This window comes from Strongylocentrotus purpuratus, unplaced genomic scaffold (assembly GCF_000002235.5).
Source record: "Strongylocentrotus purpuratus isolate Spur 01 unplaced genomic scaffold, Spur_5.0 spur5_scaffold_2, whole genome shotgun sequence".
Taxonomy (NCBI): domain Eukaryota; kingdom Metazoa; phylum Echinodermata; class Echinoidea; order Camarodonta; family Strongylocentrotidae; genus Strongylocentrotus; species Strongylocentrotus purpuratus.
The window spans coordinates 15722655-15750090 of NW_022145605.1; the positions used below are offsets into that span (position 1 = coordinate 15722655).

Here is a 27436-nt window from a genome sequence, read left to right on the forward strand (position 1 = left end):
TACTCAGCTTTGACACTTCTATCCATTCTATCCAACTCTGTAGTACGTCCTACACATCGACCACCTACTTTGAGGAGATGAAGCAGCTTTACTACCTGGACGAGTTCCGTACAGAGGTGCAGGCCTGGAACAAGGAGAGGAGCGGTGCCCTGGAGATGGCCCTCCAGAGTATCCTCTACCCACAGCTTGCCAAGGAGCTCAAGACAAAGCTTGTTGCTGAGGCCAAGGAGGGCATCATCAAGGTCAGTATAGACTCATTAACAAATGCTGCAGTACCGATAGGATGCGAAAGTTAATGTAGTCTGCTCAGCATTGTGAGCGTCTGTAAAATGATGTCTGGCTAGACTGCTCCCCAGGGAGTGGAGAATGTGCATACTACGTGTGCTGGCAAGCCTGAATCAGTATTAATATATCTGTAAATCGCCTAGTGTCATCGTTGATGTATTAAGCGCTATAACAAAAGTGGAATATTATTAATAATATTTCTACAAAGTCGGTGGATTAATATGAGTGACTGACATTGAATTTCTGACATGATTTTGTCAACGATATTTGTTCTCCTCTCTTGGTATTTCTGATTTTTAAAGAACTTTTTTCTGTTTCCTTTCCAGCAATGTTGCACCAAGATGTTCAACTCTCTGAAGGTAATGCCGCACCAAGTAGACCAGCCCATGGAGGAGGACGAGGACGACTACATGGACGGAAACAGCAGGATGGGACTGAGGGTCATGGGCTTCTCTTTCACAAGTGACATGTAAGTCACCCCTATTTGATGAATAGATTAGTCTGTAATGTGTGTGTGGGCAACTGTGAGATGGAAGAGACCATTATGGGTTGGAGGGTTATGATAATTATATGTGATGTGAGTCATAAGGTTCATATTATATTGGATGGAATAGACTGGATGTATATGAGGGCAAGTGTGAGATGGATGAGACCATTATTGTGTAGGGAATAATCATATGGATGGAAACAGCAGGAAGGGGTCATTGGCTTTACTTTCGCAAGTGCTAAATCACCGTAACATGAATCTAGCATGGATATGGATCCAACCATTGGTAGATCAGTAAATACCAATTTTATGGTTTGCAGGAGTGTAGTAGCACAGAGGGAAAGGCAGGTGATTTGTGATTTCAAAAGAAAAGGAGGTACTTAGAGGGGGATGCTGTTGAATTGAGGGCAGGGCATTGAGGTCAGCCAGTGTCACATATTCAGTTACCCACACATTAGCCGGGGACAGGACATTTACTGTATCTGCTTCAAAATACTGGAATGATCTACCACTTAGAATTAGGCAGTCTCCATCAGTTTTGCAGTTTGTAGTGGTAAGACTGTTCTTCTTATTAGATGTGTTTATGTAATTTTAATTTTTAATTCACTGTAAGTGCTTTGGGCCTTATGGGAAAAGTGCGGTATAAGTAGTGATAATAACAATGATAACAATAATAAATCTTTCTACCTCTTGGTTGACAATATTTTCTCTCCTATTCCAGGGACAATGCAGCCTTCTGCTGTATGCTCGACAGTGAGGGAGAAGTGACAGACTTCCTTCGGTTGCCTCACTTCTTGAGACGAAGGAATGCCTTCTACCAGCGAGACCGTGATCTCAAGCAGGCCGACGTAGAATCACTCAAGAACTTCATCTCAACCCAGAAGCCTCATGTCTTAGCCCTGGCTTCAGAAGGAAAGTGAGTGTTTTAAGGCATCGTTTAACAATGTTAAATCTAAGATGCATGGCCCTACATGTTATCAGTGTCTGTGATATGGAAGCCCTAAAAAAAATCTGCTTCAAAATGATCATGAAGCGCCTCAAGAAAGTAAAAAATCTTTGAGTGACCGGTTTTACCATACTCATTTTCCCCAATAGACTGTAGTGTAATAAAAACTGTTAGGAAAACAAAAAAAGAAATCTTGATTTCCAATCATAAATATCTTGATAATCAGACAGGCGTTCTGCTTGTAAAAGTCATAGGATTCCTGACTGACCTAAAGGTTTATAATTATAATTGCAGCATGAGCTAAATCCAAGATTTTGTGTTAGAATCTGAGGCAATGTTCCTGAGCCACTTTAAAAGCCTTTTTTTGCCTGAGGGAGAAGAGTCTATGAAGAAATGTGTAAGAAGCACCTTCAAAAGCTGTAAAGTGAGAGGGGTATTCAGTATTCATACACGTATACATAATCCTCGTTCAATTTTGTTCAAAATTGTATGGGAGAGAATTACATGTTTCTGTAGAATTCCCATACTATGATATGGTCATACAAGTAAACCCTGATTGTTTATTGAATCAATGTCAAAACCTTTGTTTTGTTATACCATGTTAAAGTAGACAGAAAGTTCGCTATATGACGTTTACACTTAAAAAATAATCCTATAGTGGTAAAGTGTCTTCTTATGTAACATATATTTATTCATGTCTGAATGTGAGGTTAGATACTTGTGTGTCGTATGACATATGTTGCTGCATTGATTGCTTGCAGTCATTTTAACACTAATTCCATGCCTAACTCCAACCCCCAACCAAAAATTATACTTAAACTTAATCCCAAGCTAAACTTGACTTAAAAAGCTTTTTTTTTTACCCAAGCCCTGACCCCATTATCTTTAATAAAATAAATCCAGGTGAAAATTTAATGTAGCACTATTCCCATCTTCTTCTTGTCACATTCGTGGCCCTTTATCTTATCAAATTCTTTCTTATTGTTGTTGAAATATTAAGTCTTCATTTCATCTTGATTATTTTCTCTTTTGATTATCCACGCAGGAACACAACATCTGTGCTGCAAGACATCAAGGGGTGCATTGAGGATCTGGAGTCGGAACAACAGATGGCGCCAATCAAAGTTCAATTAATTGACAGCAATGTGGCTGCTGTATACCAGGCCTCCAAGCTTGTGGAGGTAGGATAACACCCACTGATCAAATATTTAATGTTTATTAATTAGTGATGTGGTTAGACTATTCTATGCGTTGAAAAATGCATCTGCGCTATTCAGTCAGGTGAAGCCAAGTCGAATGGAATGCATCATCTTTTATTGAACTTTCATCTTGAACAGTATTTTCAATTGTTTGTGATTTTAACAGAGAAATAATTTGTGAAACTAATGATACCAAGTTGCTCATATTTACTTCACAACCAACTATTTGAAATAGCAAATAGACTTTTTATGTCATAAAAAATTACATGACAAATATTCAACATTATCTTTAATACTTTCTCTTTGATATTTTTTTGAGTCCAAGTTCCTTGGCGTAACCTCTGTAACTACAAGCTCCATTGATAGTTCTTATGCTTGAGGACCCTTGCATGCTTCATTTTATTAAAAAACAATCTATTTGTAGTAGGGTCATAGGTTTTATGGTACACAGTGCCGTTTATATAGAGACAAGTATTTGATTTGAACAATTTCTAACCCTTATTCTTTTGATATTTTTGCCAGTTGGACTTTCGTGATTACGTGCCTCTAGTACGCTGTGCTGTTTCAATAGCTTGCAGATTGCAGATTGTTTAATCAAACCCGTTTCGCTCTCAAACAAAGACAAGTATTTGATATGAAGGAGCTCTAACCATTAAGTCCTTTGATATTTGTTTCAGACGGAGTTCCGTGACTACCCGCCACTGTTACGTGAGGCCGTTTCAATAGCACGTAGGTTGCAGGATCCACTCATTGAGTTCTCCAGACTGTGCAATCCAGATGATGATATCCTCTGCCTCAAACTTCATCCTCAACAGGTATCTCATCACTTCCCTCTTCAAAGCAAGTCTTGTTTTTGCTGATAAGTAAAGATATTGCACACAAATTGCTACCATTAGTGTGTTTGTGTGTGTGTGTGGGTGTGTGTGTGTGTAATTGGGTTTTTACAGACGTGTATCAATCAGATTATTTACATCTGGGGACCGACCTTTAATGTCACCATCCGAAAGACGTGACTCAGTTTTGAACCAGGGATGCCTGAGCCAGTTTGTAGACAGAGAGCTGACCAAGTGTACGTGCCGCTAGACCAACTCACATCTTGGGCATTGAAAAACCTGTTTTATACTAGTTGGAACTGATTCATTTCTATCCATTTATTTCCACGTAGGAAACAATGAAAACAAAGCTGTAGTGCATGTATTTCAATTGGGAGTAATGTATTAATGAGGACACTCATACTTGAAGGAAACAAAATAGACCATCTTACTTATGTACCGTAATTTGTACTTATGTACAAAATGTTTGTAAAATGTACTCATGCATAATTCTTCAAAATGTCGACGAACACAGTCTCACCAAAAGAAATTACTAATCGATCAAAAATAGGATTTTTTTTAGGAAAACAATAGGATATGGGTTCAGTTTGGATTGGCAGCTCTGAATACAGTTTACAAATTTTCTTTTAATTTAATTCAAGAAGTCTTGCCTTGTAAGTACAGTAAGTCTATATATTTTTTTCTTTTCAATTTGTAGGATGCAGTAAGTCAAGAGGAGCTGAAGGAGGCTATGTTCCAAGAGTTCATCTACCGGGTCAACGAGGTGGGCGTCGATATCAACCGGGCTATCACACACCCCCACACCGCCTCTATAGTGCAGTTTGTCTGTGGGCTCGGTCCAAGGAAAGGAAATTCTTTGGTCAGGGTAAGTAACAGAGTCCCCATTATATGAATGTCGTTTTGTTCTCTCTACTAGTTTTAAAGTGAGAGAACTGAATAAGCGAGCACTTAAAGCCTGTCTGCACTAGTTTGGCCAGGAGGGATTAGACCTCCCTACCTTGGTCACCGACTGGTGGCTATCTCATCAAATCAGCTCTCAATTAACATAAGAAAAAGGGGACCATGGGGGACCAACATGTACCACTTAGGCATTGTTTGCTATATAGAGGGTGCAAGTAGATACAAGTAGTGCAGACAGGCTTTAAATGCCACTATCATGACAAGCAATTTACTCCTTGTTGGTATAATTCTTGGATAATATTGAAAAATCGGGGGCTATTGATTAAGAGAAATTGTATTTCTCTCCTGTATTTCATTATTTCTAGTATCTTTCTTACTTAGATAGAATGATCAGTGCATATTGCGTTACCATTTTGGTCATCTCTTTTTCATGGAACAAACCATTTCAATTATAATAGGATCTATGTCACGGGTAAACTACCTTGCCTTCATAATTTGTTGCTTTCGGAAATCAATCATTTTGTGGTAATCTCTGTAGTTGGCAGAAATATCAGTAGGACATAAGATAAGACATTGGAGGTGATCAAAAGAAATATATTGGGAACATTATTGATATACCAGGTACTATTTTTGCAATTATAAGTTATAGGGGGCTGCAATCTACAAGCCCAGCTTTTCAGCAGTCCCCTCCAGGACCAACCTGTATTATATGCCTGTTGTACACTGGAACAATTACAAATATATTGTTAAGTTTCATTGTTTTACTATGTCCAATGCAATCCCATGTACTTTATTTTATTTTGTTGGAAATGGAAATAAACAAAATGAAATTATATGTTATTAATTTTCTTGAATCCTCAGACCTTGAAGCAAAAGAACCAGAGGCTTGACAACCGTAATCAGCTAGTCACCCATTGTCAGCTTGGTCCCAAGGTCTTCATCAACTGCGCTGGATTCCTCAAGATTGACACCGCTTCTGCAGGAGATGGGTAAGAGGACATACTAATACAGTGAAACCTGTCTATAAAGACTACCCAAGGGAGACAAGAAAAGTGGTCTTTATAGGCAGGCGGTCTTTATGTACAGGTTCCTTTAGTACATGTTTCAGTGAGAAACTCTTTTCAAGGGGGGAAAAATTTGGTCTTTGTAGACCGTTGGTCACTAACGCGGGTTTGACTGTATTTCTAAATGTATGGTGGATATTGGTGGAAATTGTTGTCTTGCAAGCACTATTCTCTCTCTCACCAAATCTTTGTCCACATCTGATTATGGTTGTATTATAATACGTACATGTACATGTATATGATTACATTGCTGACAATTCTAACCCTGCAGAGTCTAATAGATACATGTATTGTAATACGATACATAACTGAAACTAAACAACTTTTGTTTATTTACAGTGCTGATGACACCTACATCGAGGTCCTCGATAGCACACGAATCCACCCTGAGACGTACGAGTGGGCTCGTAAGATGGCTGTAGATGCCTTAGAGTATGATGAAGCCGCTGACGATGCTAACCCTGCAGAAGCCCTGGAAGAGATCCTGGAGAACCCTGACAAACTCAAGGATCTGGATCTGGATGCCTTTGCGGAGGAACTGGAGAGACAGGCAAGTCTTGTGGATGCCAGTCTTTGACCTATAGGCCCGAATTCACAAAGGAGGTTTAAACCGTCATTTACATAACCCATGGCTTAAAATGAGCTCAAATTAAAGATAAACTTGAGTTCTGGTAATGCAATTGCATTGTGAAAGAAAACGTGTGGAATGGATCAGAAAAGTTGATCATATAGCATGTAAGTAATGGTGTGTAATGCAAGGTTCTGGAGTCATCAAAATTATCATAAATTTTGCAGAGTCTTGGTAAAGTAACAATCACTGACACGGAAAGATGTATATGGGACAACAAACATGGTGTCGGGGCTAGTACTACCCTGATTTCCTTATCTTTCTATGCTCATTACTCAGCCAGTATACATTTTCTTTCAAAATTGTTTGGCACATGACATTTATTTGTAATCTTGAACATTCAGTGTAAGTTTCGTTAGATTCTGTGAGGATTCATTTTCTTTTTTTACCAGAACTCAAGTTTATCTTTAAGCGTACCTTGCCTTGTGTGCGTTTAATATTGGACATCTGACTGTGTCACGCTTATTTTGCGCTGATTTTAGAACATGGGTTATGTAAATGAAGATTTAAACCATGGGTTAAATGTAAACCTCTTTTGTGAATTCGGGCCATTGCGTTCTAAGCTAGAGATACTGTGCCTTGGATTGAAACCATTTGCAATATGTTGCCAACATGAGATGCTTTACCCTAATGTTTGGAACAGTTTCAGTTTATGGCATATCTAATGAATCATATCCTTAGCTCCTTCTGCTAAGCCATTCTGTTTCACATGTAAGAACACTGGGAATAGAATTAAAATTAAGGTCTAACTCCATTCTGCTGCTATTACAATGGCATAACTATAAGGGGTATAGGTCGTATGTCATCTGAAAGGAAGAAAAAAAAGATTGAAAGGGAGAAAGGGAACATGAAGAGAAGATGACAAGACCCCCTCCCACACCCCTATTTCAATTGATAGCTTTCTTAATCCCCATTTCATCCAAACATATAAGGCCTTGCTTCCTTCAGTGGTACCAGAACCCCTTTGATGGCTTGGCCTGCATGACGCCACTGTGCTTTAGTTATTCCTCGCAATGATAACAGATTTAAGTTAGCATAAATTATATTGACACAAAATGATTTTCATGTTAATCTATTGTTGTATGTTACAGGGTTATGGTAATAGGAGCATAACTCTGTATGACATCAGAGCCGAGCTGAACAGTCGCTACAAGGATCTCAGGACACCTTTCCATCCATTCACTCCTGAAGAAGCCTTCAGTATACTGACTAAGGAAACACCAGAGACATTTTATAGAGGTGAGTGAGCAACCAGCACTAAAATGGGTATATGGGACTGAACAAATGTTTCCTGTACCAGGGTTTGTACAAGGGATTGCCCAAGCGTAACAGGGATCAAAGTAAATATTGAATTGACCAGAAATAATTTGCAGCAATGTTCATATGGAACACAACAAATGCAATCGCTCCCCCTTTAGCACATATAATGGGACTGAAAAGAAAGGAAGAAAAAAAATAGCTAGCGACAGAATTAACACATCGCAATTAAGTAATGCTCGTCTTACTGAAAGAAAAAAGCACTGTTTTCCTTTTTTCTCTTCATATTATCCTTCCCAATTCATCATTCATCATCTAATTTCACATTCATCTTGTGACATAAATTGACAAGCTTTTGAAGAAAAGATGAGATAATGTAGTAACATGTATAATGTTCATTTTCTAGTCAAATTTTTGTATAATGTTGATTTGTTAGTCAAATATTTTGTAAAAGTATAATATTTGTGATTTACAGCCCTCTCTATATATTCTACATGTTTGTATGTGGCTATGTATATAATCTCTGTGTTCTTTCAGGTAAAATGGTAACCTGCAAAGTGACCGGTATTGCAAGGAGAAGACCCACCAGGGAGATGTTAGATGATGCTAACCCTAGTAAGAACGATGAGACAGGACTCTGGCTATGTCCCTTTTGCCAGCAGGATAACTTCTTTGAACTCAATGAGGTAAAAACCAGATTTTCTATCTATGGGTATGTTTTCATTTGAAGTAAGATTTAAGGAAGATCGACAGCTGTTTTCTTTCTATGATTGTATATGTAATGCATACATGTATTTCAACACTTATATGTATCTCCTCGGAGATTTACAAATGTTTTCATGTGTTGAACCAGCAGTCTCTCACTGGGACCTCTAGTGAACCCAAAAAGTGGTTCACTGTCTCTCTAATAACAATCAGTTGATAACTGTTCAAGTCATTGTCACAAAAATCTTGTCAAGGGAATTTTTTAAAGGCTAGTAATTTATTGCTGTAGCATGTAGGAGATTGTTTATACAGTGATTGCAAACAGCCAAAATAATTTACAGTGGAATTGCAATATCTCATATAATACCCAAGATCAATTTCCGATCGGTGTATCACATCACAGGATCATGTTGATTTTATTTTTTAATAATTCCATCCTCTTAGGTGTGGAGCCATTTCGACACAGGTAACTGCCCTGGCCAGGCCGTAGGGGTCAAAGTTCGCTTGGACAACGGCATCATGGGATTCATCCACACCAAGTTCTTGAGCGACAGCAAGGTCAAGAATCCAGAGGACAGGGTCAAGGTAAGGCTGACCGGTCAAATGACCAATGTCCAGTGACAGGTTACTCAAAGACAATTTGAAATTAAAGTGTAATGTGGCACTATGTTGGACTTGTATAGTGGATCAATTTATATGTGATATTCCTGTGTATCCATGTATCCAGTCCTACATGTAGGTTACATCTATTCATTCTTGTAATTCTACACAGATCGGTATGACACTCCACGCTCGCATCATGAAGATCGACATTGAACGGTTCCAGGTGGATCTAACCAGCAAGAGCTCTGATCTCCAGGATCGGAACGGAGAATGGGCCCCGCCCCGGGATACCTACTATGACTATGAATCGGCTGAGATGGACAAACAGAAGGATGAGGAGGTGAAGAAGAAGGCCGCAGCATCCAGCAGTAAGTCATGTTATTGGCAAATAGGTTGTTTCAGTTTCAGTTTCAGTTTAATTTTTCATTTCCAACAGAACAGTAATTTTGATAAGAAATCAGATTTACAATTCAATATTCAATAATATGATACATTTTACATGGTTTAAAATTATGAAATAAAAAGTATACATAAATAACCAGTATAAAGGTAATGGTTTTTTAAAAGTTTTTTAAAGATAAACCTGTGTCATTGGCGATGGCTTGTGATTTTTTTCTAGGTGGTAAATTTTTAAATACTTAAGTATTAGTTTTCTATTGCAGATGATAGTAAGGCTCGGTTTCTGACTTTTCTGATTTTACTTCGAGACATTCAAATTTGTAAACATAAATTAGATTGTTAGAAACAATACCTTACCATGGTTTATTTATTTGTCATTTATTCAGCATATGTGAAGAGAGTGATAGTGCACCCGTCCTTCCAGAACATCACCTACAAGCAAGCTGAGAAGGTCATGAGAGAATCAGATGTAGGGGACGTCATCATAAGACCAAGTAGCAAGGTAACTGAAAGATAGGCCATGTAATTTTAATATCGAACTGCCGATGGGATCGTAACTTGTTGATTAGTTGAAATTTGCTTGTGTGTTAAAAATGTGTCCCTATTTAAACAACTGACAGATTTGGGTGAGCACCATAGTGCTCTTGTTCTGTCAAGCCTCGCCCTCAGACTAAGATTTATCATTATAAACTGTTGGCAGATACATGTATGTAATGGCGATTTTAATACTGATTTGATTTGATCTGATTTGTTTTGATTTGATTGATTTGATTTGATTTAATTTGATTTGATAGGGAGCTGATCATTTGACAGTCACGTGGAAGGTAGAGGATGGAGTCTATCAGCATATTGATGTCCAAGAAGAAGGCAAAGATAATGATTTCAGTTTGGGATCAACATTGAAGATCGGAGAAGAGGTATGTATTAGTATAATCATAGTCATCATGATTATAAATCTAAATCACAGTGATATACCATGTTGTTTTTGTTGTCATGATCGCCTCTACCATCACCATCATCATCATAATCATCATCATCATCATCATCATCATCATCATCATCATCATCATCATCATCATCATCACCATTCTCATCATCATCATCATCATCATCATCATCATCATCATCATCATCACCACCATCACCATCATCTTCATCATCATCATCATCATCATCATCATCATCATCATCATCATCATCATCATCATCACGATCATCATCATCATCATCATCATCATCATCATCATCATCATCATCATAATCATCATCATCATCATCATCATCATCATCATCATCATCATCATCATCATCATCATCACGATCATCATCATCATCATCATTATGAATAGCAACAACATAATCATCACCATCTATTACTTTGATCTTAAGCTGTTTTGCTGTCATTCTTGTTATAGACAAAATGCAGTGATCATGTTATTTCTAATTTCACCATAGTTAGATATAAGCAACCTAATGAAGTACATATATGATTTGGATAGCACACACAAAATATTCTCATCTACATGTAGTTATCATGAAGAAAAAGGGCTATAAGATGATGTGAAACTGCAATAAAAGGCAAACTAGTGCAAGACTGTCATTTCATATCCCGATCATGATGTCCTGTAGCAAGACATTGTTCTGCATTTGCCACACTCAACCCAGGTGATGTAAATGGGTACCTGGCAGGAATCAATTCCTTGAGATGCTAGAGCGCCGTAATGGCAGCCGTGCTAAAGCCAGGGTAATAATCAAGAGCGCCAGGAGTGTCACGTACAGTATGACAGATATGAGCGCTTATACAAGAACCCAATAATATTAATATTATTATTATTACCTGTCTGTCATTCTTCAGGAGTTTGAAGACTTAGATGAAATCATAGCCCGTCACATCCAGCCGATGGCAGCCTTTGTACGGGACGTCACCTCTCATAAATACTATCACGCCGTAGAGGGCGGTAGCAAGGAGCTCATGGAGAAATACCTGCAGACGGAGAAGAAGAAGACGCCCAACCGCATCCCGTACTTCATGTGCTTGTGTCAAAACTATCCAGGTACGAGGAATCAGGGCCCCTCTTCATAAAACTTGTAATCTATAATAATTGCCTTATTGCTACAGTTATTGAAGCAGAAAAGAACATGCAATTTAACAACAGACAAACACGAACAAATTGGAATTGTTCAGTAAATTTTAGAAATATTTTGTGTTTTCTTTCTTTTAATAATAATAATAATAATATTTAATTTTTATATAGCGCTTAATACAAATGTCTCTACGCGCTTTACAAATATACTATTAGTGAGACTAATACCAAAGGTCTTGTAAAATGCACCTAAAATGTGTTACAAATTTGAAATCTATCAACATTTATCATATGATGTCTACCTGGGCCCCGTCTTATAAAGATTTGCGATTGATCCAAATCAATCGTAAGTTTACAGTCCTCTATCTCTTATGTACATAGTTGCGATTGATATATCGATCACGAACAAGTTGCAATTAATATCGACTCTGTATCATATGATGCCTATCTGATGTTGTAATGTTGATATTTTGCTGGTCTTCTTTGCAGGCAAGTTCCTATTGTCCTACCAGCCACGCAGCAAGGGAAGGCACGAGTACGTGTCAATCACACCGGACGGGTATAAGTTCCGTGGTCAGACGTTCACTACCATTAACTCGCTGCATCGCTGGTTCAAAGTACACTTCAGGGACCCTATACCAGGTGATTTGCCTTTCTCTCTGTACTCTCTCGACCCCTTTACATACTGAAAAGTCCAAAATTGTTTGGAAATTTTTTATTGTATTCCATACTGATTTTACTCCCCCCTCCCCCTACCCCACAGGTCTCTTCAATTATCAGCTTTCAGTATGGATGAATGATTTTATTGTATATTTGTACCAGTAAACAGAAACTGATGAGGAGAGCTTCTATACAGAAATTTATGTTGATATAGGCAATCCTAAAGTTAGTTGTTGTCTTTGTTATTATGCTTCACCATGTAGTGATGTCATATTTTTGCAATATTTTATTTTCCTTAGAATTTGATAAATAAGATTAATATCTGTACATGTCTTTATGGACTCAGGTCTTGGTTCCGCCTCAGGTTTAGAGATGATAAAGAAAACGGTTTTAACTGATTATATCCGTGTATCTGTGTGGGGGAAATGATCTGCCATCTTGTTCTGTTTTAATTTGTTTAATGAAATGTGTGAAAATCTAAATGAGTTTGCTTGTCTCTGTGACTTTCAAAAATTGTCATTGAATCACAATCTTCAAACCCACAATCCTAGCGTATCTAATTTTCAGCCAACAATTGTATGATTTGATGTATTGGCTCTTTTCAATCTGACAAAATAATTTGCTGTAAATAGCCACTTTATGATATTCCTTGTGAATGAATTTTATTGTTTTTGTCATTTTGTTTCAGGCATGAATGTGACACCAACACCAATGAGTACTCACCGAACACCTATGTCTGTGGCCCATGATGGCACTCCATGGCAGAGTAAGTATTAAAGCAGGACTGCGTTACTTGTAGCTACTTGCACTCTCTATATAGCAAACAATGTCTAAGTGGTACCCGTTGGTCCCAGATGATCCTGTTTTCTTATGTTAATTGAGAGCTGAATTGATGAGATAACCACCCATGCAGGGAGGTCTAATCCCTCCTGGCAAAACTTGTGCAGACAGGCTTTAAACCTTACTTCTGGGTGGCTTACGTATGAAAGCCGAGTACTAAGTCATGAAAGATAACAAATTCAAGCTACAAGTCCCAAGCACATGTGCAACAAGCAGTTTAATATGAGCAAATTTGGGTTGTGCTTTTTATAGCGTGTGATTGAATACTAGAATGTAGTTCACAAAAACTCAGTAACGAGGAAACATCATTAATTACAAGACCTCCTACTTCCTCTTAACATTTTAACACATTAATATCTTTATGAAATTCTGCGTTCAATATCATATTAATTTTTTATAATTTTTGTTATTTTTATCTTTCTCTACTGCAGCGGGCACACCCATGATCCAGAAGACCGGTACCACCTTCACCGGTGGTATGTATGCCACGCCCAGTGTGCTACAAGGTACCCCTCGCCAGACTCCAGGCCGCCAGACACCCTTGACAGGTGCAGCAGCAGGAAGCCGCTACGGGTACGGCGGCTACCCCTACACCACACCTCAGAACATCACTACACCTGTTGGTGGCACGCCTTCCTACCAGGTGAGAGCATTCACACATAGCAGCATTAGTATACTTTTTGTGTATTAAAAACTGTTTAGCATCCTCTATTGACTCTCAACATTTAAAACACCACTGTACAAAACTCAAAATCGGTACTTTAGTGACAATTGATGACACCCAAATAGCATTGAAATGATATACAATCTTTTCAACTTACTGTTCAAATTCATATCATGAGTCTACTGTCAAACTTGCCGATCAGCCACTTCATATTCATAGTGTGCAATTGTGTGCAATGTGTGTATTGTGTGTAATTGATGCCTCTTAGCACGTATACAGCACTAGAGATAAATACGCATAAGCATTGACTACTATGCTTTGCTGGAGTGAGAGGATTGTGGTGTAATTAGCCTACACAAATGTCATACACCATGCATAGCACTTTTTTATGAATATAGATATATCATTTTAGTTGGTCCGTCTGTGGGTATTAATATTAATATATTTGATGTCATTCGGGCCCTGTCTCACAAAGAGTTGCGATTGATCCAAATCAATTGCAAGTTTGCGGTCTCCTATCTCTCTTATATACATAGCTGCGATTGATATCAACCCTTTGTAAGACGGGGCCCAGGTATACTCTGATACTGACATTGAGTTCCCATTTCCTTGTCTCTCACAAGGTATAATAGTATGAGAATCGTACAATGTAACATATTTAGAATGAAAAGTAATATTGTTTGATCATTAGCCTGTTAGTAATACAGATCTGTATAGTTTGATATTTGAGAATGACTTCTCATCTCTCTATCTCTTTCAGCAGGGTATGCGAACTCCTCAGACTCGCACCCCACAGGTGAACAGGACCCCCCAGATCAACCCCGCCCGGACCCCTACCATGGGGGGCACGCCCCAGGGCACACCCCAGTACCAATCTCGTACCACCCCTCGCCAGTCATGGGGTGGGAGCACACCTACAGGTTCCTCACAGCAGCAGCCCTCACAGCGGCAGCAGCAGGCCTCACAACAGCAGCAGGTGGTGCCCCAGAGGAGTGCTGGAAGGACCCCACAGAGGTATGAATGAGCGCTCACCCATCTTTGTTTAAAGCCCTACTGTACTACTTGTAGCTACTTGTGCCCTCTATATAACAAACAATGCCTAATCGTTGACCATCGGTCCCCCATGATCCTCTTTTTCTTATGTTATTTGAGAGCTGAGTTGATGAGATAGCCACCTTTCCAGTGACCTTTCAGGGTGGTCTAATCCCTCCTTTACACTAGTACAGATGGCCTTTAAATTGTCACGTTACATTTATAAAGTGATTGCCTGAGTGGAATTTGATTTAGTATAGTATGGTAGCTTCCAAGTGATGTGCATATCATTAAAGATATGTAGTTAAGGCTGCAAGGCATTTGAAAAGCCATGCTTTACAGGGAACCTTTTTTTCTGATGTTCTTCCAAAAATTATTTTTCACCTCTCCCCAGAACTCATCCTTCTCTTTTAAAGATGAATACAACTACAATTTTGTCTTCCCTTTATTTCGCAGGAGTAGTGGTAGCAGCAGTGCCCGTGAAATGCCACGTGAAATGCCCCGTGAAATGCCCCGTGAAATGCCACGTGAAATGCCACGTCCCTCGGCCAAAGTGGACTGGGCCCAGCAAGCTGCCCTGTGGGCCAAACAACGTCAGCAGACCATGCGAAGCCCAGCACCCAGCCCTGCCCTGCATGAACCTAGCCCCATGTCCATCTCAAACACCCCTGCACCCAGCCAGGGAGGTGGGGATTCAACACCCCTTATTGACGAAGAGATTTGATTGAAGTAATGCCAGCAGACCAATTAGAAGCCCAGCACCCAGCCCCATGTTTATCTCAAACACTCCTGAACCAAGCCAGTGAGGTGGGGATTCGAAGCCCCTCATCTATGAAGAAATTTGAATGTGGCTTGGGTGTTCTTGTCAATGGATTAAGGATCGTGGAAGAAGTTTTGGCTCAATTAAATCCCAGTTTAAGCCCCATAACAGGCATTTATATGTAGTTGCATATGATGCAACATCATGTTACTGTCTGCTTTCTTTGGGCCTATAAAACAGACACTTGTCTGTTGACATTGCAGTGTTTTCTTCATCCTGAAACAAACCCTTAACAGTCACAAGGATTATTTGCAAGTTTGCTCCAACCCAAAATGTATTTTCGGCCAAAGCAGATCTCTACTTTTTAGTTCTTGAAGCGAGGATAAATACAGTGCTTAACATGTTCCCATTGCTAACATGGCCCAAAGACCTACACCTAAAACTGGGAGAACATGGAGGACTTCACACACCAAAGCCTTTGTTTTGTTTTGATTACAAGACTGAAGACTCCATCATGCGTTATAGCTCACTGTGCCATATTTACTTCATGAATTTAAAACAACATGTAGAAAATGAAAATCAATTTCAATGAGTTGAATTATGCACTCTCTCATTGCCTGTAGTGTATGATAATTTGAAAAATTTATGTCACAATTTTTTTTTCTTCTCTAATGTTGCATGAAGAATTGAATATGGACAGATATCGACCGCTATAGTGTTTCTGCACTTATGCTTTTTAAGTCGTTATTTTTCATCATTTAGAAGGGATTAGTATTTGCTTATGAAGTTGAGCTTTGTCATATTATACTTCGAGTTTTGGAGTAAGCCAGCATTGTAAAATGTCGAGCATTCGAAAGGATTGTACAATATTTGTTTGAGAACGATATGATTATTCTTTAAGGCGGCAGGAGGAAAGAGGTGCTAGGTGTAAATGTGTACATTTACCATGCACTTTCAAGTTTAGTGTATATTCAGTGTATATTAAGACTGCGTAACAATGCTACTAATTTCATGCTTAAACTATACACCGGAGTGTACTGTATATACACAGGTTATGAACAAACGTCTGCTGTAGAAGACTTCAGATGTGGCTGGTGTAAATGCAAAGAAGTGTTAGTTTGATTTACTAAACATTGTCACTTCATTTAGCTACCGGTACATAAAACATCTGAGTTGATCCCTCTACAGTTAATTAGGTGTAAGTGTAGCCTAATACGTATGATTTCAGATGTGTTGCATCGCTTCCTGTAAGTGTTACGTATATTAAAGTTAGACTTCAAACTAATGCCAATACTTTGGAGGTGATACTCAACACCGGAATCTATGATGGATATACATTCACTGAGATGTAGTGTAAAAGTGTACAACATTGTGAAATATGGCTCGTACAAGAAGGTGTGGTGCATACAGAAAAATTTCTGTAATTAAACCTATTTACAAACTTTTCTGTAAATTTATTTGTTAAGTTTTGTATCTGTATCTTTGAGCTGACACCGACACCGGAGTTTACACTTCTATATACAGTCATGTAGATGTTGGTGTGAAAGTGTTGAGCTATCTAGGATGCAAGGCATAATTTGGTGTTGGTGTTAAGTCTGACATCAAGACAATGCCACACAACCTTTGAGCAAACACAACATCGAAGCTCACTCTATGCATCAGAGCAGATTGTCTTATACATGTACATTTATGGAAGTCTTGGCATGTATCGGGATGTTTAAAGCAATTTGAAAGATTATGATTTTAATCTTTTCCTTTCAACATGAAGACTGTATCGAAACAATTACTGTATAGGCTGATATTTTCATGTACAGACATTTTCAAAATGCTAGTAGCTGTTCTTGTGATGATTAACAGAGGCTTCATTAATACAGCACATGTTCGCACATTCTTTTCCAGCCCATAAGCAAACTGACAAAAACTTGCAAAAACAACGGCTAATACAGTAGTAGTATTGCTATAAAAGCTTATGCATGCTAGTGTGAATGTAAGTCATCCAAACTAATGGCGGTAATTTCAATCGAATGGGATATGTCATGTAACACTGTCTGACATAAACTGTATGTATATATATTTAAATATTTTGTAATACATGTACTTGTTGTATGCAACCATGGGACATGAATAACAGATTTGAAATTAATGTTGACATGTGTTTGATCATGTCTACAAGCTTTGTAAATAGTTTACCCTAAAATTTCATGAGAGAGAATAAACAAAATGATCCACTACCTTTTTAGAAAGAGCTAGAGCAGTAAACGAACTAAATCATGCTATGGTAAGCTCTCCAAAATAATGCATGGTGTGAATTCTGAACAGTGTCATTTTCAGTTTTCTATTTGTTTTTATTACATATTCAGGTTTGTACTTATGAATATTCATTAGTTTCATATGATAACTTGATCTATAGACACATTTAGGTTCACAATTCTTTTGTTTGTTTTCATGCTCTTGAACATGATGCACCATTTAAGTTGCTTCCATATTTTCTTGTACATTAATTATGCTGAATTAATTTGTCAGTAATATTTTTCTTTGGTTTCTAAGAAACTTTTTGTATGGAAATCTGGTTTGATTGATGATGAAGAGGATATGATTGTATGAAGAAGATAATCAAGAAATAAAACCATGAAAGTTAAAGACAGGTAATGTGTTCAGAAATTTTGTTTGTGAGTGTGTATTTGTTTTTTCCTGATTTTTTACCCAATTTTTTTTTTTTTTTTTTTTTTTTTGGGGGGGGGGGGGGATTCTTTTGTTGTTGTTAATTTATGATTTTTAAAAAAATGGTCCCTTAGATCAATGTAAATCTGGTTTGAAATTATGGGGAAGAGGTGCCGTTTTTTCACGACTTGCTTGTAACGCCTTGCGCAAGCACTTGGATTTCTAAAACTTTTTTGTTTTTACTGTTCACTAAAACCTTTCTTTTTTTAAAACTCTCACTCACTATCATGGTTTCATGATTATTGCAGGTCATTTGCCAATAGCAAAAGTACACCTTTTACTGTGACAAATACTACTTGATTATCAAGTTCTCATATCAATGTTGCAAATCATTTACAACAGGAAATAGCCTTATAAAGCACTTTTGTGTGTGTGGAGCTCCCTCCACCCCCACCCACATCAGCTCTTAAATCATGAATACATAGTACTTGTGCTTGCAAGTTGCTTTGTGAGTAATTGAACAATTCTGTATTATCTAAGGAATATACATGTGAAGGAATCATTATCCTGTCTTGTACATTATGAACGTTTACCGGTACATCTGGAGGGAAAAAAAGTGTTTCCATACATTAAAATTTGATAGGTACATGTACACTGTAACACACCAAATAAAATAGAAATACACATATTTCAATATCCATAACCTTTACCTTTTTATTATGTTACAAAACATACAATATACAATAATACAACATACCGTACATTGACCACACTATGTAAGTTAATATATTTGGCTATGTGTACCTCTAAAACCAATTCAAAAATTCAAGATTTGACATTGATGATATATAGTCATTTGACCTACCTGTACATAACACAAAAATGGATTAATTATTTTTCTCAAATCTACAAAAAATTGTAACAAATATATACATGTATAAATATAGTTCAATGATATATTACAAATTCATACATTTGGCAAGCTTGTGAAAAATTTACATGTGTTTTGATAGTGGATTGGTGATGCAGGAAACATATACATATCAGTACGAAACACAAAACATTTCAGTTTTTAATAATTGTCAAATTATTTTCTAACTAAGAGCAAATACTGCACATGCACATCAAACAAGCAGTAAAATCAGAAACAAACAAAATTTCAAAGACTTAAATACACCATAATAAATTTACCAGAAACAAATATACATTGTAGGGTAGAACAGTTCTACAATCTACAAGCATATTACAAATAACAAACATGTTTCTATTCAATGATTTTGTTTCATGTTGGAGGTGACCCATTTCAACCATTTTGTACAATATTTATCAAAAGTATGAATTGTATGTTATTAGCATCTATGATACTGCACCAGCAAAATCAAAATTACAAATATCCAAAACAAACTAATAATGTAAAATTATGAAACACAAATCTATAGGCACCTAATTTGAAATATTGTTCTAACAGATGCATCAAACAATGACTAAGATTTTTTCGTTAAAAAAGAAGAAAATAAAGATACCGGTATACATAATTTTGACACAATAATAAGTCTTAACTCACATCACAGCAAAGACTGCATTTATAAATCATGTTGAAATATTACAAAAATCATATTCAAATGATTGAAACATAAAAATGAAATACAATACAGACATAATACACAAGCTCTATCCATATAGAACTGATGAGGATATAAATACAAATTTCACATTCTACAAGTTCCACTATAAGCTAAAATAAACCGATTAATGGTAGTTTGGAATTGTAAATCATAACAAATTTTGTTCTTTTTGATTGAAATCTTGATTCTAACTCTACAAAACCTCGATTCAATGATTTAGAATTCTTTGTGAATATTTTTTTTCCTGAGCAAATATACCATGCAAGCTAAATACATTTGACCAACATGAAATATGAGGACATTCTCTATAGTGTATCTAATAATCACAATTTGAATTTATGGAAGAGGAAAATGACCAATTTTGTATGTTGAGCAACCAATTGAGCTTCTGAGCCGGTATTCAATTCAATACTTTGTTTAAGTAAAACTTTTATTTTTTAGCTAAGAAAAATGACCTAACTCGTATTCAGTTCACATTTACGCAATTTACTTTCACAAGCCGACTTCATGGCAAATAAAGAATTGCTACGTCACACATTAAATGCACGCTAACACAATCTTGCGCAGTAAATGATGACTGCGTAAGAAAAGGTAGGGTAGGAAGCCGTTTTAGATTTAGGGTAAAATACTTAGCCAGGGGGGTGTGTCACAAAGTGTCTCTCTTAGTATAAATCGTGGAAAGTCTCTCATAGCTAAAAGAAACTCCCGTTATAGTGAACCTGTTTCCCACATCTTAATCCATGTATTGAAATTATAATTTATTTTCAGACCAAGAGAGATATTACAATACTTGCAGGAAAATGAAATTAAGCTTCTCAGATTTACAGTTTTTATTGTCATTTATAAATTTTTAAAAAAACATTTGAAACTTTTATAACTTTATTTTGATTAGTTTTTAATGTAGTTTCTCCTCTCTCTCTCTCTTTATAAGGTTTTTTTTTCTGCCCCTGCATCATTATCTATGACGGATTCTTTTTTTCCTTTTTTTGTTGTCTTTTTTTCTTTTGGGTCTTTCTTTTACCGTATATATTTTGTTGACTCATCTCATAGTGGCCATACTGGATGCGAGACCATCTTATTTGTCAACGGTAGGAAGAAGAGCTGGTATTCCAGTGATATTCTTTTAAATCCAAAGACAAGGACATCAACATCACCACCCCCTCGTAAACAACGTCTAAAGAAGTTAAGATGCCCTGTACAACAGGAGATCATCGGTCACGCTTATGGCAAGCCAAAGGGAATATATTCATCCCTTGTATTTATCTTCATCTCTGAATAAATATATTCAGCTTTCATTCTAATCTTCTTTTCAATATGTTCGTCTTTTTAATATTTTCATCATTGTATATGTTCATCCTATCACTATATATTTAGTATTTTTTTATTTATTCATCTGTTTAATATATTCATCTATTCAATATATTCATCTTTTCGATAATTCTGTCCTTTTGATTTATACATTTAAAAATTGTTGTCTTTTTAATATTTATATTTTTTAATGATTCATCTTTAATATGTTAATCTTTTTAATATATTCATCATTGTATATGTTCATCTTATCGCTATATTTGTCTTTTTAATTGATACATCTTTTTAATATGTTCATCTATCCAATATTTTCACCTTTTCAATATTTTCGTCTTGAAATTATATCCCTCTTCTTCATTACATATTTATTTGTTTGTCTTGTAAATATTTCCATTTCAAATCTGAGAAAGTTGAGAGAGTTCAGAGACGTGTGACCAAGATCATTCTCGGTTTCACCCCACTCACCTATGATGAAAGGCTAGAGAGTCTAAATCTGCCCTCCCTTCAAGCAAGAAGAATAGAGCTTGATGCTAAGTTTGCCCACTTGTTACTGACGTCCCGACACAGAGACTTACTTCCACCATCTAAAGATTCCTTGCCCAATTTTCGCCCCCTCCGTAATAATCATGGTTTGGTCATTCCTAGGTGCAGGACTAGCCGATATCAAAATTCTGCTGTTCCTTCTCTTGTTCGTGCAATTAATAAGCCTTGATTCTCTCTCTCTCTCTCTCTCTCTCTCTCTCTGTCTCTATCTCTATCATCTTTCTATCTCTCTCTCTATCTCTCTCTCCCTCTTGCCTTATTCCTCAGAATCTTTTAATTGACACATTCACAATTTGGTGTACGTTATATTTTAATAATGGCATTGTATAACTAATTTTTAAAGTCGATTCCAATTTGTAATATATATATTTCTGTGTGGTTATCTTATCAACTCAAACGTAATTATGTTAATTCAGGTTTTAAGGCTTTTATCGTTGCCTATCTTCAAAATATTTTTCCCCCTTTTTTCTTTGATTGTTTGGTTGCTCAACATTACTTTTGTCTGTTTATCTGCTACCATTACCATATATCAGCTTAGTAATTTTATGATCTTGACCCTACTTTCTCTTAGTTTATTTTGGTATTGTATTGATGGAATTGTATTATTTTTGTCATCTTTATTTCGTATTGTACTTGTCATACCTTTCGTTTGGCTCACTATTGTATATTTACTGTATTTATAACCGTATTGTATAATTTGTAAACATGAACAGTTTTGGTCTTTGGACCTTTGAATCATGTATATTTATATGTCTTTTTAAACCGAAATAAATTAAATAAATCCACGTTTGTTTAATTTGTTTGTCTTTTACAATATTTGTCTTTTATTCTACATCAGATTTGTTCGTGTTTCATTATATTCGTTTTTACAAAATATATTTGTGTTTAACAAATATATTCATATTTTTCAATGGACAAGAGATGGCGCCAGTTAAGTTATCATTATTGGCGTGTACGCACGTGACCGCCGTGTCGTCATGTTAGCGTTGTCAAGGTTCCCGTTGTCATAAGGTGTATAAAATGTCTGGAGATCAAGTGCAAGCAGCAACCTTGGACGAAATTCAGGCGACTCTTAGCGCTTTGAGCGCGGCTGTAAGGGATTTAACTCCTCAGCGTCAACAGCAGTGTGGACCAGCAGCTTTTCCGAGTCCTACAACAGCAACAACCACCACCTCCCGCCTTAACCGCCTGGCCCCTGGACAGCATCATGGTCATGCAAATGTCGGCCAGGAGCTGCGGGCTGCGTTTGGTTTATATGACTCCTCATTTATTGAGTATCACCTTCAGGATCACAACAGATAAAGATTTGTAGTGACAGGGCTTGGGAGTTTCTATTGGGACAATAACAATTTTTGCTAAGTTTAGCGTGAAATTTAACATGGAACATCGGAATGTTGAAAGAGCATAGTGATGGAAAAAATCATGGATGAAAATAGGCCCCAGCTGTCACATGCTTGTTAAACTTCCGAGCTATCAAGAAAAGCTGAACATTTTAAGAGGACAAAGTAAAGCCTTAGAAGATTGCACAATTTATATTGTTGACGACTTGGAGGAACAACGCAAGTTTAAAGATGATGCAAAGACTGCTTATGACTGCAGGACTTGTTTTCACTTCTCAGCAGGGGAAATGGCATGGAAGAAATGGTCAGCTGCATGGCCCCTTTCTACAACCATGTTCCTTCCTGCATTGATTCTACAAAATCAAGATGGTCTGGGCAGACTGATGAATGATCCAGAATCAAAGTTTTCAAATTGTGTCATTAAAAAAATGAACTTTGATCACTCTTCACATCTACGACTTTGTATATTTGCGAAACTTGATATCATACCTGTAGAAGAACTGCGGTATGATTATGGAGTTAATGACTTTCCTTGGCGTAAAACAACTGTATGCTGATACAACACATCGTGCAAAGGGAACCTCAGAACTAGGTAGAGAGGAGATGGACCACCTAGCTAGACCTCCTCAAGAGCAGGTTCGCCAGAGAGAGTACTGCCTGTTTCCCATGGTGATACAACACATTCCGCAGACAGTCCTAAAAATAATGATCCAGACGCGATCAGACATGATAGTCACAATTAAGGAGGAATGAAACCAACAAAAATGATTATCCATTCATTACATATTAATATGGATTCTGCACCCAAAAGAAAACCAAATTTCTCTGATCGAAAGAGGAGTATTTTAATTAACGAGTATATAGGAGTAATTTGAATGTTACGAGGCCTCAGTAAACTGGGACCAAGCCTAACATTCCATGTCAAGGAGGAGGCTTAGAAAAAGATTACAGCCAAGCTAAACGCAATGGGAGACGGCTGCAGGACAGTACTTGTTTTTTTTATTTCAGTTAAACCACACACGTACACACACATCATCTGGTAGTGACACAACATGGCACGTTGACTGCGCACATTTGTTGGTACATTGGTACATTGGATGCGTGAAGTAAATACTGTCTACATAGCACATTTGAACTGGTCAGTGTGATTTGTAACTGTGTCGCGAGAAACAAAAGGAAAGTGCGTTTGGCATTTGAGACGTACCCCTAATGTTGCGTGGCAACATTAAAGTTTAACAACTTTCAACCATGGAGGATCAGGTACGTAGCAGCTCTAAAGCAATCGTGCAATGGTTACCTCGGCCAGCTGGGGCGGAGGTACAAAGAGTTGGAGCATCTCTTGATAGATCAATGGAATCGCGATCTTGTATTGAAGAAACACGATCAACTGAAGTCTTTGTTTACTCTCTATGAAGGGAAGTATGAAGAGTATGTTTCCCTTTCGATCGGTGATGCCGAAACTGATGCTAACAAAGCTTTTGCTAGCCAGAAACTAAACTGAATGGAATTCAACAAGAGAATTGGATCTTGGCTGAGTGACATGGAGCCCAGCCACGAACCGTTTATACCCATCACTGCGCAGGATGATGAACGTTGTTCTGTGAAGTCTACCCCGACGGTATCTTCTTCCACTTCAAGCTAAAGCAGAAATTAGCTCAACAGAGGATGAATCAGCTGAAGGAACAGCAGAAGCTAGAGCATGCTAAGCGTGAACTAGACGAGAAACTTGCCTCACTACAGATAGAAGGTTAGATGAAGAATGCTGAGCTGGAGGTAAAAATGCTGGAAGAAGACTTAGATTGGGATCAAGAACTGGTCAAGAACAATAGTACACGAAGTGGTAACATTATGAGTAAGCATAATAGTGATGTCGTTGATGATGAATGCCATGCTATGCCTATATGAGAGTGGTGCTGCTGGTGTTGATGTTGGTAAGGTTGGTGTGAAGGCCAATAATAACCAAGAAAGTATTGTTAAGGTAGATGAGTCTAACCCAAGTACAGTAGAAGGTGTTAATCCTGTGGCTGATTTTTGTAACATGATGCTGTTATCCCTGAATATGCCGAAGGCAGAATTGGTTAGATTTGATGGTGATCCAATCAAGTATTGTGGGTTCATTCATATCTTTGATGTAAATGTTGCATGTAAAGTCAGAGATGAAAAGACAAGGTTAATGTATCTCTTGCAATATTGTGAAGGGAAAGCTAGAGAATGCATCGAGTGTTGCGCTCTTATGCCTCCAGGTGAAGATGCAATCAGGGTAGGAAGATCTTAGCCAGTCAGTTTGGACAGTCGTGGCAGAGGTTAAATATGAAGAAGAATATCTCCTTTAATAGAGAAGAAGAACATGGAAAGAACAGGTAAGAATACAATATTTATAATGGAAAATATTTTCTGATATATCAAAACCAAACAAGAGCGATACTTGGGTGTCAATTATGGTTGAAAACGGTAGCTGGCGCTAGTGTTTGTCAAAAAAGTCAAAGGTCATTCGGAGTGCAACGTTCATTTTCGCACATCATGCAAAATGCACTGCTTTGGCTTAGTAGAAGGACATTTTCATGGCACTTAGACTTCCAATAGATTACAAGTCAATAATTAAAAAAGTGAATTTCCCTTTTTTTTAAATATTTAAATTCTTTACTTTTGCTTTCAAATAAAACAAAATAGGTGGAGTAAAGAAAGAGGGATGCCTGGGAGAAGGGAGTGACGACGTTGAGGGCTAGTGGGGGGTCTGAGAGGACTGGAGAGGAGCTCAAAAGGAAGTGGCAGGAGCTCAAATCCAAAGCTGTCAGGGTTAGAGCGATGAGCAAGATGACAGTTAATAAGATAGAGAGAATCCCGGGAGAAGGGAGCGACAACGTTGAGGGCTAGTGGCTGGTCTGAGAGGACTAGAGAGGAGCTAAAAAGGAAGTGGCAGGAGCTCAAGTCCAAAGCCCTTAGGGTCAGAGCCTCGAGCAAGATGACAGGTAATAAGAAAGAGGGACGCCCGGGAGAAAGGAGCGACAACTTTGAGGAGTCCGGGAGGACTGGTGAGGAATTGAAAAGGAAGTGGCAGGAGCTCAAGTCCAAAGCCCTTAGGGTCAGAGCCTCGGGCAAGACTTAATCAAGTTGGGTGAGAAATAGTTCCTCCTATATTCCATCAGAGCCAAAAAGCAACATAGCTCTGGCCAGTCTCTATTTATTTGTATAAGACAGTTGTTAATACTGAGTTCAATCTCAGTATTACACACACCTAAGAAAGACATGTAAAAACTGTGAAAGCTTCAAAAACAAAACCGATGCAGAGAAAAATTAAGAATTTGTTAAAAAGCACATGCAACACCTTGCAAGTAAGAAATGTGTCGAAAAGTAATTGACTGTGATATAGCTAAGCCATGAACCTAGCGAGATTTAGGACCGAGTTTGTGGTACCGGTACATATTTTTTGGTAGCCAGAATTTAGGATAAAAATACACAAATCCCAAATCAGCTTGTTCCTCGGTGTAAGGATTTGCAGCCTAATGGAATGGCACAATTAAGACACCCAATCAGTAAAGAGCAACATGTATACAGCCCAAAGCATGATTAATCCATTCATGTGTGAGCATGATGACTTAATCAACCTTTCATCTGGTGTCGTGGCTCCACCTGATATAGCCTCTGGTATTGCATCTAGTCACTCAAGAGGAGAACAGGCTGTTGTGGATTTCTTTGATGAGCGCCAAAAGAAGAAAACAGAAGAAGAATTTCTTTGACCCTTTCAAGAAATTGAACATGAAGACATTTTCGAGCATGAGGAGAAAAGTAAAAGCAAAGGTTCATGGCCGTGAAGTATGACCCTCTCAAGAAACTGATCATTGAGACATTTTCAAACATGACAAAAATAGTAAAAACAAAGGTTCATGGCCGTGAAGTATGACCCTCTCAAGAAATTGCTCTTTAAGACATTTTCAAACATGACGAAAATAGCAAAAGCAAAGGTCCATGGCCGTGAAGTATGACCCTCTCAAGAAATTAATCATTAAGACATTTTCAAACATGACAAAAACAGCAAAAGCAAAGGTTCATGGCCGTGAAGTATGACCCTCTCAAGAAATTGATCATTAAGACATTTTCAAACATGTCAAAAATAGTAAAAGCAAAGGTTTATGGCCGTGACGTATGACTGTCTCAAGAAATTGATCATTAAGACATTTTCGAAAGTGACGAAAATAGTAAAATCAAAGGTTCATGGCCGTGAAGTATGACCCTCTCAAGAAATTGATCATTAAGGCATTTTCAAACATGACGAAAATAGTAAAATCAAAGGTTCATGGCCGTGAAGTATGACCCTCTCAAGAAATTGATCATTAAGACATTTTCAAACATGACGAAAATAGTAAAATCAAAGGTTCGTGGCCGTGAAATATCACTCAAGACTGACAGGTCCCTCCTTGCTAGACTTGTAATAGTTGGCCAATCAAGGAAAGTAAACCTTCATGAACTCCTCACCTACAATCTGAGTGCACTACCACTTGCCCTTGCGACCAGTCAGGTAAGTTTGGTAAAAACTAACAAGACAAACTTAATGTATTGCATCGAAGATTCCACTGATAATGTCAAGTGCGAGCCCCCCAAGCAATCAACAATTA

At 37.6% G+C, this 27436-nt stretch overlaps 1 protein-coding gene across 1 annotated transcript in view; it reads left to right on the forward strand.

Moving 5' to 3' along the window:
• Positions 1 to 17991, forward strand: part of LOC576920 (transcription elongation factor SPT6) — a 35356-nt gene extending 17365 nt beyond the window's left edge. Inside the window, 20 exon segments of the mRNA XM_030991783.1 lie at positions 44 to 242; positions 612 to 754; positions 1494 to 1688; positions 2764 to 2899; positions 3595 to 3732; positions 4448 to 4615; positions 5512 to 5639; positions 6054 to 6264; positions 7434 to 7581; positions 8137 to 8285; positions 8749 to 8889; positions 9077 to 9275; positions 9693 to 9808; positions 10101 to 10223; positions 11162 to 11360; positions 11880 to 12032; positions 12739 to 12816; positions 13322 to 13533; positions 14318 to 14568; positions 15043 to 17991. Coding sequence (XP_030847643.1) covers positions 44 to 242; positions 612 to 754; positions 1494 to 1688; positions 2764 to 2899; positions 3595 to 3732; positions 4448 to 4615; positions 5512 to 5639; positions 6054 to 6264; positions 7434 to 7581; positions 8137 to 8285; positions 8749 to 8889; positions 9077 to 9275; positions 9693 to 9808; positions 10101 to 10223; positions 11162 to 11360; positions 11880 to 12032; positions 12739 to 12816; positions 13322 to 13533; positions 14318 to 14568; positions 15043 to 15310 — 3355 coding nt within the window. The 3' untranslated portion in view covers positions 15311 to 17991.
• Positions 17992 to 27436: the final 9445 nt, after the last annotated feature.